Below are 12,211 nucleotides of genomic sequence, written 5' to 3'. Positions count from 1 at the left end.
TAATCAGTTCTGTCTATGCTAGAAAAACTCTTTTCAAAAGAATCTAGCTTTGAGCTAATCACACTGATTATTTCTGTTTTTAGTTGGCTGGCTTTATTCTGTTTACTTTTTTCAGATGGTTTTCTATAGCTTCGCTGTTTTACAACATCTATACTGCTCAAATGTGTCGTACTTTGTTCACTAGCTGCCATGCTTACAGATGGTGCCTCTGCACTTTCTGTTTCAGTTACATTTTCAAAAGAATTTGTGGCATGATTTTCTTCATCAGCCATCGTTACTCAACACGGTGGCACACCAAATATTATGTGTAAAATCAAAGTTTCTAATAGCTGTGATGAGTATTGCACCTGCCAAATCTGCACGATATTACCCACAATGCCGCGGCAGCAAACCACAAAATATGTAAGGATTGCGATGAGTTTGTGCCAATATTAATAGCCTAATAATTCATCTCACGCGCAAGCGACAATAGAACGGCTGACTAAACTTCTTCCACCGTAACCACAAACGCTGGTGACACTCTAGCTGCTTTTAACAATTAACGAACACAAATTTTCATGTAACTGCCTTTCAGATTAGCCAGCACGGTTTACAATATGATTCTAAATAAATCAAAACCAAATTGTCTAAACAAAGACTGATAGCAAGCTTGTTCCACGTTACTAAAGCTGGAGTTGATTGCAAGTTTGAAAAGAAAGCTTGCAAAAACACTGATTGAAAAATAAGAATAGAAGTAAATTGCTTATCTGTCCTGTTGAGGAGAGTTGGGATGCTGTGGTTTTCTGCTGATGCAATAGGTAACTGCCTGTTGCTGAGTTGACTGCTTTTAAGACGATAATGTCCTGTACTGATAAATGTTACGTATGCTGATTCTCTGGATATACTGATCGACTGCTGTGGTTCTTTCGTTCCACGAATAACTGATTGTTCAACAATTCTAACGATATGTCTCTTACATTGAATAGCTGACTGTTTTCTGATGATCCAGAAGATTTGTTGCTTCTGTGCTGATTTACTGATTGTTTCTTATTCCACCATAGGATAAGACTTCACTGTAGCGAAAATGCCACGAATCAAGATGACAGCAGGTTTTGCGGTGGTTTAAACTGAACTGATCGTATTCTGGTAGATATGACTGTTTATTTTACTGATAACCAGAATAGACCGTGAAGTCTACAAAAGTACATGTCACAATAAAACTACAGTGTAAAGCATAATAACATAAAACAAACATTATATAATTGACATGAAAGTCACATTAAAACAAAAGCATTCAATTTAGTCAAATAAAATACATATAGGTATATAATAAAACTGACCTTTTGCCTCCGTAGGCCTGCTAGTCTCTCACTTATAGTTTTGTCACTTATTGATAATAAAACTTTTTGTGCTGGGTTACTTGCTGCCCACAGCACTAAAACTGCTACTGTGTGGCTAATCTGAAACTGGCGTATATATATGTAAAGGCAAATGTGAGTCAGCAAACAATGTCACCATTAAGGAAACCAGTGGAAGTCGTTTAGAAAAACTGTTTCCAGTGCGCGCAGCATGAGTATGTTTTAATAAGCAGTGTAATTATGGCATAACTGATATTTTAATGTGTTTCGGCAAGGTTAATGTGTTTCATGCGTGGCCCGGTGGTGGCAGCGAACTATAGACATTACAATTAACTGTAATTTGTGAGTGCATAGGAAATGGTACTAGCTGACTTTACACTGCACACAATCACTCAACTAGTAACCAATCACTTAACTAGTAACCAATCACTCAACTAGTAACCAGTCAGTCAATTAGTAACCAGTCACTCAACTAGTAACCAATCACTCAACTAGTAACCAGTCAGGCAATTAGTAACCAGTCACTCAATTAGTAACCAATCACCCAACTAGTAACCAATCACTTAACTAGTAACCAATCACTCAACTAGTAACCAGTCAGTCGACTAGTAACCAGTCAGTCAACTAGTAACCAGTCAGTCAACTAGTAATCAGTCACTCAACTAGTAACCAATCACTCAACTAAAAACCAGTCAGTCAACTAGTAACCAGTCAGTCAACTAGTAACCAGTCAGTCAACTAGTAACCAATCACTCAACTAGCAACCAGTCAGTCAACTAGTAACCAGTCACTCAACTAGTAACCAATCACTCAACTAGTAACCAGTCAGTCAACTAGTAACCAATCACTCAAATAGTAACCAGTCAGTCAACTAGTAATCAGTCAGTCGACTAGTAATCAATCACTCAACTAGTAACCAGTCAGTCAAATAGTAACCAGTCAGTCAACTAGTAACCAATCACTCAACTAGTAACCAATCACTCAACTAGTAACCAGTCAGTCAACTAGTAATCAATCACTCAACTAGTAATCAATCACAAGTTGTCATGACCAATTCAGACTTGCCTTCAAGTATTTTATTTGCTAGGAAACCTAGATGTTTTTTCTAGACAGTGTTAAGATAGCCATATATGTAAACATCTCTCTTTTGTTTTTAGGAAGGAGAGACAACCAAAAGCTGCCAGATAACAAAGAGTTATCCCAAGGGTTGTTTGAATCTAACTTTCGTGTACCCGACCACAAAAGCAGCGGTAGTTACGTGTGTTGTAAGTGAGAGCACCGAATATAACAACACCTTCTATCTAAGCAAATCTTGCGGGCCTTTACCATTTCAGTCATCCTTTGCACATGTCTCGGTACGAGCCAAAACCACTAAGGCCTCGATCTTTAATTGTCCAAGACCTGAAGGGACTTCAGAACACTTTGACTACAAATGGTATAAAAGCCATCGTAGAAAGGATAGCTTGATCTCATCAGTTAGAAAACTCACATATTATACAAATAAGCTACCAATCCAGTACACTTGTGTGGTGACCAATAGACTGACTGGAGTAGAGGTAGAATTTACTCTCGGACTTTCAAGAAGTGAAAAAAAAGGAGAAATATCTATCGCGTGGATATTAGTACCAGCTGTACTGATAGTGTTAACTATTCCAGCCGTTTACCTCGCTTATCTATCTCACATCGGACATCGATCGAGCTTTTGTGCTAATAAGACTCTGGAAGATCAGGTTGATTATATGGTCACTCAAACTGGTGGAGAAGAAATAACAAATGTGTCCAAAGATAAGAACAAAAAACCAGCGAACAAATTCTTCAAGACAGCAATGAAAGGAATGTCCGATGCGGTCGAGAGAATCAGCAGCACTATCAATATTCAGGCCACAGTCATGGTCTCGCTGCCTATTCCAGAGAATCCCGAAGCAATAAGAATTTCAAAGATATTTCGCAACAAAAGAGCCCACATATTAAGATCAGAAAGAATATCGCCTATGTTTAAAAGGCAAAGCCGCAAAATTTGTAAGCAAAGTACAAAGGGATTCGCAAAAGATCACGATGCCGCCTGGATGCTACAAGGCATACACAAAGTGGAAAACTGGAAAATTCAAGCATTATCGCCAAGCAGGGGTTCAATAGATAGCGTGGAAGAGACCCTAAATACATCCTATCGACTAAAAAACTATAGTCGGAAGTTTACCGACCATGTACGACTGTTAACAAAAAATACGCTGCCATGCTCAGAAGATGAGTGGCTTAGGCAGCACAGAATGGAAGAATCTCAAATAGCAAACAGCTCAGAAGAGCCATTTACAAATGAGCAGCATATCATTGACCTTTCCGATCGGCTTATGGAAATGTATATGATCGCCAAACCTCACAAAACATACTTTCCAACAGTTAAAAAGATTGGAGATCCCTTTCACGCCATCCTCGTCGATAATTCCCATCCGAGTCATCGAGTTACTAAAAACATGTGGGACGAGTACATGGACAGGATGTTTGCCATGGCAGCAGATGTTGGCACTCTCAATCGCCTCTGCAAGAAGGTTCTTGAACGCACATTGGGTACATACGGCAATCCTTTGAAGATGAAGCGAATCAATTCTATGCTTAAGAGCTCCGTGCAGTAATATTCGATTTTTGAAAATTTGTCACTTTATTGTTCTTTATTTGATACAGTTGTGCATAATTTTACATTCTCATTAAAATATGGATGTTTTAATGATTCAGGAAGTGGCATATGTGATTGTTTTAATTGTCTACTTCTTGTTAGACAAAAGCAGGTCGATCAATTCATAATAAAGCAGGCATCTTTTAAACTGCCAATTCATAACAAAACCATGATTTATTGGCAGCTACTGTAGAAAAACTGACCCGCTTGAGTTAGTCAATGTTTGTGATAGTTGTAATTTGCTCTGGCTTAAAACACTGTCTTGATAGACCATGTATTTAACCTGTGGAATCACCTGGTGCTACAAACACAGTGTCACCACCAAATGTATAATACGAGGCATCCGGAGATGTAATACCTCTGTAGACTAGTAAACCCTGCAGTTTTAGAAATAAGTTAGCCATTTTAAAGTCTCTCTTTAAAGTCTCTCAACTCTTTTTAAAGTCCAATTCTGAAATAACAAACCATAAGGATTGTTGACTGCACTTGCGATAAAGAAGACCAATAGAAGAGTTTTAGTGGCATATCTTTTATCTACTCATATCATTAACCGATTATTTTATAACTAAATTCAAACGGAAAGGATTGTCCAAGTATTTTATTACCCTTGGCCATTTTAAATGAAATTTAACTAGCCAATATCGTGCTTAGACAAGCTCCAAGTCGTATTTAAAACAAACTAAAAGTAATCACAACAGAAAGTTGCCCTTCTGAATTGGCAAGTGCAGACCTGCCATACCATATCTTTCAGCCTTCTCTTTTCTACAGACATGACAAGAGTTTAAAGGAAACAGGCGGATTATAAAAACTAATAATTTATTTGTGATAATGTACTTAATACAGCAAAATCACTTGCTTAAATATTTGATAAACCTAATAAAACCCGTGGCATGTGAGCAGAGGGCTAGCGCCTAGCGAGATTTCACAGCACCTCGTTTCTTCGACTTTGCCGCCTCTTCATATATCATTGTGGTGAACGGCCTGCAAGAAATAAATACTGTAGATATCTTACAGGCAGCATTATATGCAGGTGCTATTACATTATATGCAGGTGCTACTACATTATATGCAGGTGCTACTACATTATATGCAGGTGCTAGTACATTAGGGGTTAAATTTACAATGCAGGTGACAGCCTACTATATGTCTAATACCTACTTGTCCATATCTCATACCTACTTGTCCATATCTCATACCTACTTGTCCATATCTCATACCTACTTGTCCATATCTCATACCTACTTGTACATATCTCATAACTACTTGTACATATCTCATACCTACTTGTATATATCTCATACCTACTTGTACATATCTCATACCTACTTGTATATATCTCATACCTACTTGTATATATCTCATACCTACTTGTATATATCTCATACCTACTTGTCCATATCTCATACCTACTTGTACATATCTCATACCTAGTTGTACATATCTCATACCTACTTGTACATATCTCACACCTACTTGTCCATATCTCATACCTAATTGTACATATCTCATACCTACTTGTACATATCTCATACCTACTTGTACATATCTCATAGCTACTTGTACATATCTCATACCTACTTGTACATATCTCATACCTACTTGTACATATATCATACCTACTTGTATATATCTCATACCTACTTGTATATATCTCATACCTACTTGTATATATCTCATACCTACTTGTACATATCTCATACCTACTTGTACATATCTCATACCTACTTGTACATATCTCATACCTACTTGTACATATATCATACCTACTTGTATATTCTCATACCTACTTGTATATATCTCATACCTACTTGTATATATCTCATACCTACTTGTACATATCTCATACCTACTTGTACATATATCATACCTACTTGTACACGCCACATACCTACTCATGTATACCTGTATATAATTTAGGGTTACAGATAGCCTGCGGCGTAACATCAACTCACCCCTCAACCATTTCAGTGACCTTGTAGACAAGCTGTGTAAAGAAGGCCAGACCTAATCCAGCAATGCTACGCTTGCTGAAATAGACACAACATCTGTTAAAAATATATATACAACAATTTGGTAAAGTTTCTAGGTATATGATATATAGCTACGCAACAGTCTGTCAAAATTAGGCAAGTGAGATCCAGTAAAACAGTTATGTACATCAACAAATGAAAAACATGGTACAACTTCCAAAGTTGTAAAAGTGTTAATTAAATTGATGGAAGTAGCGGATTAGGTGAGGATCTTGAAGCGAAATAGCAGATGAGCACCAACTAGTTGGACTGACCGACTAGTTGGACTGACCGACTAGTTGGACTGACCGACTAGTTGCACTGACCGACTAGTTGCACTGACCGACTAGTTGCACTGACCGACTAGTTGCACTGACCGACTAGTTGCACTGACCGACTAGTTGCACTGACCGACTAGTTGCACTGACCGACTAGTTGCACTGACCGACTAGTTGCACTGACCGACTAGTTGCACTGACCGACTAGTTGCACTGACCGACTAGTTGCACTGACCGACTAGTTGCACTTACCGACTAGTTGCACTAACCAACTAGTTGCACTGATTGACTAGTTGCACTGACCGACTAGTTGGACTGACCGACTAGTTGGACTGACCGACTAGTTGCACTGACTGACTAGTTGCACTGACCAACTAGTTGCACTGACCAACTAGTTGCACTGACCGAATGATTAACAAAGGAAAAAACACCTTTGAACATTCGCATAACATACAGTTATAGACCTGAGGAGCTTCCCGATGTACCTGACACAGAACATGACTCTGTAAGTTGGACAGACAACATGTCCAAGTTAAATTAAACCAGCTGATATTCTAGAATGAAATATTCACAGATGGCATTGCTGTTACAGGCCCCTAACTAGATCCTTGGGTGATCCAAGTTCAAACGATGTAATATGTGATAAAAGCTATAAATTATATTTTCGTGTTTGAAACAAAAATCAATGAATTTTAGTCCTCAGTTTCCCAATTACGAAAATTTCCCAACATGAAACCTCGATAACCTTGACATTCTGAGACAATTCAGTGTGATGAAAAGCAATTAGAAGCAACAAAAAAAAGGGGTGATATACGTAGGTAAGCAGCAGTACTAACAAACAGAAGCCACTATCACAAGCAGGAGGGCACAACTTCACAACTAAAATATTCATTAAACTCAGCATACACTGTAAATTATAGCTGTAATGAATTAAAAGCAACCCAAGTCGAATAAAAACACAACTGAGAACTTTTCTGGCGCTTTTAATGAATATGAACAATCGAATGCATCAACGATTTAAAAGTACATTTGTGTTCTGGAGAAAACGCTAAAGGATCTATGGATTCTCTGACCTAATAATATAAATGAAGAAAGAGAGGCTATTTTTTTTTCAAACTAAATCCGTCAACTAGGTGATGCTTGCAGTGGTGCTCTTTATAGTGACTCCAATTCGAGATGTAAATAGCATCTAATCCAGGGGTTCCCAATTAGGTTCGCTGGTTTCCCCCTTCCAGACTACGAAAACTCTATTTCCCCCCTATTCTATCAGGTTTCGCTTTGCTTTCAATCTGCATACTTCTTCATATTTTGTCATTTCTGCATTCCACAGCACAAAATATTAAGTATCACAGCATTTAGTAATTTAACTATTTTTATAAAGGTCTGGTCAGCATCTTATTGGTGAAAAGGAAGTAGAAAATCCCCAAAGTTATAGAAAGTATGATGAAACTATGAATCACAAAATAGTACACAATGTAATAATCACACAGTGTATTAACAACAAACATCAATATGCAGCATGTAACTATTATGCACAGCCTTAGCTCTTACTGAGCATTAAGAAGAATTAGAAGACTCCTTTGATGGATGATTACATCTATACTTAGAAATCAGGCTAAAATCTCCACTGTTTTGAAAACAGGCAACCTGCCAAATGTATTAACAACGTAACTGCAGTGTTTGGACACGTGCTTGCATCATCAAACGCACCGTAAAACCCCTATTTGAATGCCATCGTGCTCTATTCTTTAACCCTTCTCCTATAGTGGCGGTTTATTAGAGGTGTCGTTTAAATAGAGGTCGACGCTGTATTTTTCTTCTAGCTCATCAGAATTTTGGGAAGATCAATTTAACCCTTTTACAAGTGAAGTGATGCTAATGTCGCCGATATTTTGCACTCTCCTTCAGGCCGATCGGCATTACTCCTGTCGGCCTCGGCATTTTTGCTAAACCATTTTTCACATATGCTGAAGTATCAAACCGAGTTGAACGAGGAACTACTTTTATTATAAAATACTAGCGTGGTACTGTTATTAATTATTTCAATGATGTCGCTTTCAAAGTTTTGAAGAAAAAGACGTAGAGCTTTGGATGTAGAAAACAGACATAACTTTTTTAACGTTTCAAGGTTGGAATACACCATAACAACGGCGTATTATTATAACCATATTACGTCATACGGTGCCCCTGAAGAGTGTTCTCATCATTCATCAAAATGCTTTAAAGTTTTCAGGTAAGATTGTAAACCACATGATAGACATATCTAAAAACAATGGATAGGATTTAGATCTTAGTGACTTCGTATTTTTTATTATGGCTTCGTAAAGATCAAAGAATGTCAAAGTGACCTGTCAAATGGAAGTAGCGTTCAATTAAGAGGTAGCGCTGTAATTTTCAACCCTCCTCCTATAGTGGCGTTCTATTTGAGGTAGCATTTAAATAAAGGTGGCGTTCAAATAGAGGTTTTACAATAGATGAGAATAATATCTGAATGCGACAGTTATGCAACGGCATTAACAAAAATAGCACATAAGTACTCAATGACAAGATGAAAATATTATCAGTCAGAAAGATAAATAGGTAGAGAAAGGACAAATAGAACAAATTAAATAAACAAAAATACATAAATAAACTTAATATTGAACCATTACTTTATGCATAGCATGTCTTTACTCGTATGCTGAAACTAGAATTTTATGAGCCATAAATTATACGTAACTAAGTCCCCGTGTACTACATTTTTACTCGGTCAATTGGAACCACTCCATTGTTGTCTAAAAATAATCATTTTTCACTGCTGATTTTTAATAGTATCACAAATCGAGCTTGGTATCGTGGCAATAATTTTACAGCATATGAATGTCTATGAGCACTTGGAAACAAAAAATACTGAAAGAAAGACGTGGGTCATATTTCAACTCATTCTGTAGAAGCTAACATGAAGCAGAAAATGCAAAAATGCCAAACTTACCCGATTCCCATGCCAATAAATATCAGGACAGCCCCGTCATACATTGGATCATCCAAAACGTTGAAGGGAAAGCCGGTGACTCTTTCAGACAGAAGTATTCCGAAGTGGTCCCCTAAACAGAATACTCTTCAAGGAAGAAAGCCAAGAAAAATCATCTCTATGATATCACAGCATGAGAGAGTACCTTAATGATGTCCTTTTTAGGATTGATAAAGTTGGAGCAGAGAGCAGATTAAAAGCATGCACCGACTAGCAACTCATGAGAGTAAGATAGAACAGAGTCAAACTACTAACCATGCCAAGTGCCAAACCAGCCGAGCCTGAGGAAACTAGTAACAACAAACATGGCTCCCACTCCCATAATGCAGTAGCCAACTACCATCAGCTCGTCGTTAAATGGTGTCTCAAACTTGGGCTGTTTATCGACAGCCTCATTGATGCTAAAAAGCAGGTTTGCCTAGTTGAAATCAAATCATAGCATCTTTTTCAAAGTGCCACGTAAGTAAAGACAAACATTAAATAAGAGGTGGTACCACTACTAAGATGCACCTAATGAGGCATCAGACAAAAATCTCTAACTTTACTTTGTGTAGCTAATCTGAAAAAACAGTAATTGGCACATTTCAAAAAACAAAACACATGGAAAATAATTCAACTAAAATCTAAAGACGCAGCAGTACAATTATGTCTTATTATAAATGCTTGATATGATACGCTCTGCTAATGACACAAGATAAAAATAAGGTTGAAATCGATTGCATTGAGTTTATGTATGATGTACCTTTCTATTTGTAAACTTACTTCATTTCTTAATTTACAAAAAGACACTATTATGTTGAGTATAGTATAGTTGAGTATATATGTTGAGTACAAGGATGTATTGGAAACATACATGTACAAACATTTGATATATTTTATACCAAACAATAGGCAAAAACCCTCAATAAGTAGAAGCTAAAATTACCTACAGAGAATAACTCAAAACGAGTTACTAGTATTTGTGATTACTTACTAATAATTCCGCGTGTTCGAGCAAAGAATTTGGAATATGCTACAGAATACACATGCCACCTTTGCTGAACCAAATAGCTTGCTGACTGATTTCGTCTTGTATTCATAGGTGCAAACCTAAGAAATGACATGTATAACTAATGTAGGCTTCAAACAACAAAGATATCTATCAAAAAGTCAGCTTTAACAAGTAGACATACGAAAATATTATTAGTATGGTTTGATTGTCAAAATTAAGGTTAAGATGAATAGACACAAAGCAAATACATGTATATCTTTTTCTTTCAGTCAAAAAAGGTGGAAAAAATTTCTGTTGATTACTGTTCAAAGCATAACAAAATCTAGCAAAAACAAAAAATTGCTATGTCTACCAAAGCTGGAAACGCAATTAATCACACCGAGTCTTCTTCAGGTTCTGATGTGTAGGTATTATTAATTATTATTATTCATACAAGCAACCACATAAAGAAAGGTTTTATGTAACTCAAGCACCAGTTATGCAAATGCTTGTTGTATATAACTTACTATTTTTTACCTAATGATAAATACATGTAACGCTTATGAGGCAGCCGTTGCATGCTCATCCCTACAGAAGTTTTAGCAATAACTACATCCAGTTTTTTAATGTATCTATTAGAAATGTCCAAATGTATTTGAATCAAAAATATTTGTAACTGTCTATAGCCAACAACATTATTCAAAAAAGTCATAGCTTTGCTTTTCAGCTTGAGCTGTGTAAAAGAGCTTTGTTGAAAGTGCATGCACCTTCTATCTTCAGCCATACAGCTATAAACTTTGGGGTTTTCAATGCAATCATGAATCCTTCACATTAGCATATTATTGACTGAGAAACTATAGGAAGAATTTTTTTGAACTACCACATCTGCAAAATGAACATATTTTAACTAATAGATGGTAAGGCTCCTCTTTTTTTCTAAGTAATGAGGAGTTCAAATATTACATGACATGACAGGTTGCATATTTTTAGAGGGGGCAAACTAGGCAGATCTCCAACATCTAACCTGATTGCTGGCTGTTTATAGTTATTTTCTTCGTCATGTGCTTTACAGTAACAAGCTATTGAAAAAATGATGTCTTTTTTCTCTCAGGCATAGGGAGGACACTGTAGAAATTCATTAGTTAAAACAGGCATAGTCGCTTCTTTTTCACATTGCTCTGACGTTCACCTCTAAATTGAAGTGGCTGTTCGTTATTGAGAAAAGCTACGACCTATTTTGTTTTTGTGCTACATGCTGCTTAATTAAGGTGTACCGGGTTTGGAAAAGGAGCAGTACCAAGATTCTTGGTGAACTCTTATCAAACTGAAAGTTTGCACAAACCTTTTCATGGCATTACATTATTCACAAATACTTTCAAAATGTTATACACTGTAAACGTATTAGTACTTTCAGCGAATTAAAAACAGGAATAATAGGGTATGAGTTCGGCTCACCAAGTTAAACAGAAGAGGTGTAAGAATGATAAAAACAACACTCAAAATATTGCTTTGGTCGCTAACATGAACAAAAGTAGCCACGTCGCCTATTGACTTTGGAAACCGCCAAAGCGTTTCGGCGTGCGTTTCTTCTGTCATTTTTAATTTGTTCTTCTTGCACTCCTGACATTAACTTGCACAAGTACCCACCTACAGCACGGTACAAAGTCCCTTTTGGCGTAGCTACGATATTCAAGAAGTTGAATCGTATACAAAATACAGATTCAAGGCTAATACGGTAAAATATCAAGCGATTGTTCCCCCAACAAAAAGACAATTCCGAAAAAGCCGAAAGCGTATGTTGCTAGAAACTAAAATTTCGATATTTATGATGGCATGTTAGTTCCTAAAAATATAGCTTGTTATGTTGCAACTATAGATATTGAATACAATAAATAAAATTATTAATTATTTATTTTATGCAAGGTTATCCTGCTAA

At 36.7% G+C, this 12,211-nt stretch overlaps 2 protein-coding genes across 2 annotated transcripts; one reads left to right on the top strand and one right to left on the bottom strand.

The window, feature by feature from the left end:
• Positions 1–375: 375 nt before the first annotated feature.
• On the top strand, positions 376–3,967 carry LOC137406167 (uncharacterized). Its single transcript, XM_068092700.1, has 2 exons — positions 376–402; positions 2,495–3,967. The coding sequence occupies exons 1-2, from the start codon at positions 376–378 to the stop codon at positions 3,965–3,967; spliced, it is 1,500 nt and encodes a 499-aa protein (XP_067948801.1).
• Positions 3,968–4,807: 840 nt separating this feature from the next.
• Positions 4,808–11,917, bottom strand: LOC137406412 (phosphatidylethanolamine N-methyltransferase-like). Its single transcript, XM_068092987.1, has 6 exons — positions 11,731–11,917; positions 10,279–10,394; positions 9,561–9,706; positions 9,267–9,378; positions 5,961–6,035; positions 4,808–4,989 (listed from the first exon to the last, which is right to left on the bottom strand). Exons 1-6 carry the CDS (start codon positions 11,869–11,871, stop codon positions 4,920–4,922), a joined length of 660 nt encoding a protein of 219 aa, XP_067949088.1. The 5' UTR covers positions 11,872–11,917; the 3' UTR covers positions 4,808–4,919.
• Between the last annotated feature and the right edge of the window lie 294 nt (positions 11,918–12,211).

This window comes from Watersipora subatra, chromosome 10 (assembly GCF_963576615.1).
Source record: "Watersipora subatra chromosome 10, tzWatSuba1.1, whole genome shotgun sequence".
Classification (NCBI taxonomy): domain Eukaryota; kingdom Metazoa; phylum Bryozoa; class Gymnolaemata; order Cheilostomatida; family Watersiporidae; genus Watersipora; species Watersipora subatra.
The sequence above is the reverse complement of the archived record's forward strand: the minus strand, read 5'-3'. Positions and strand labels throughout refer to the sequence as shown.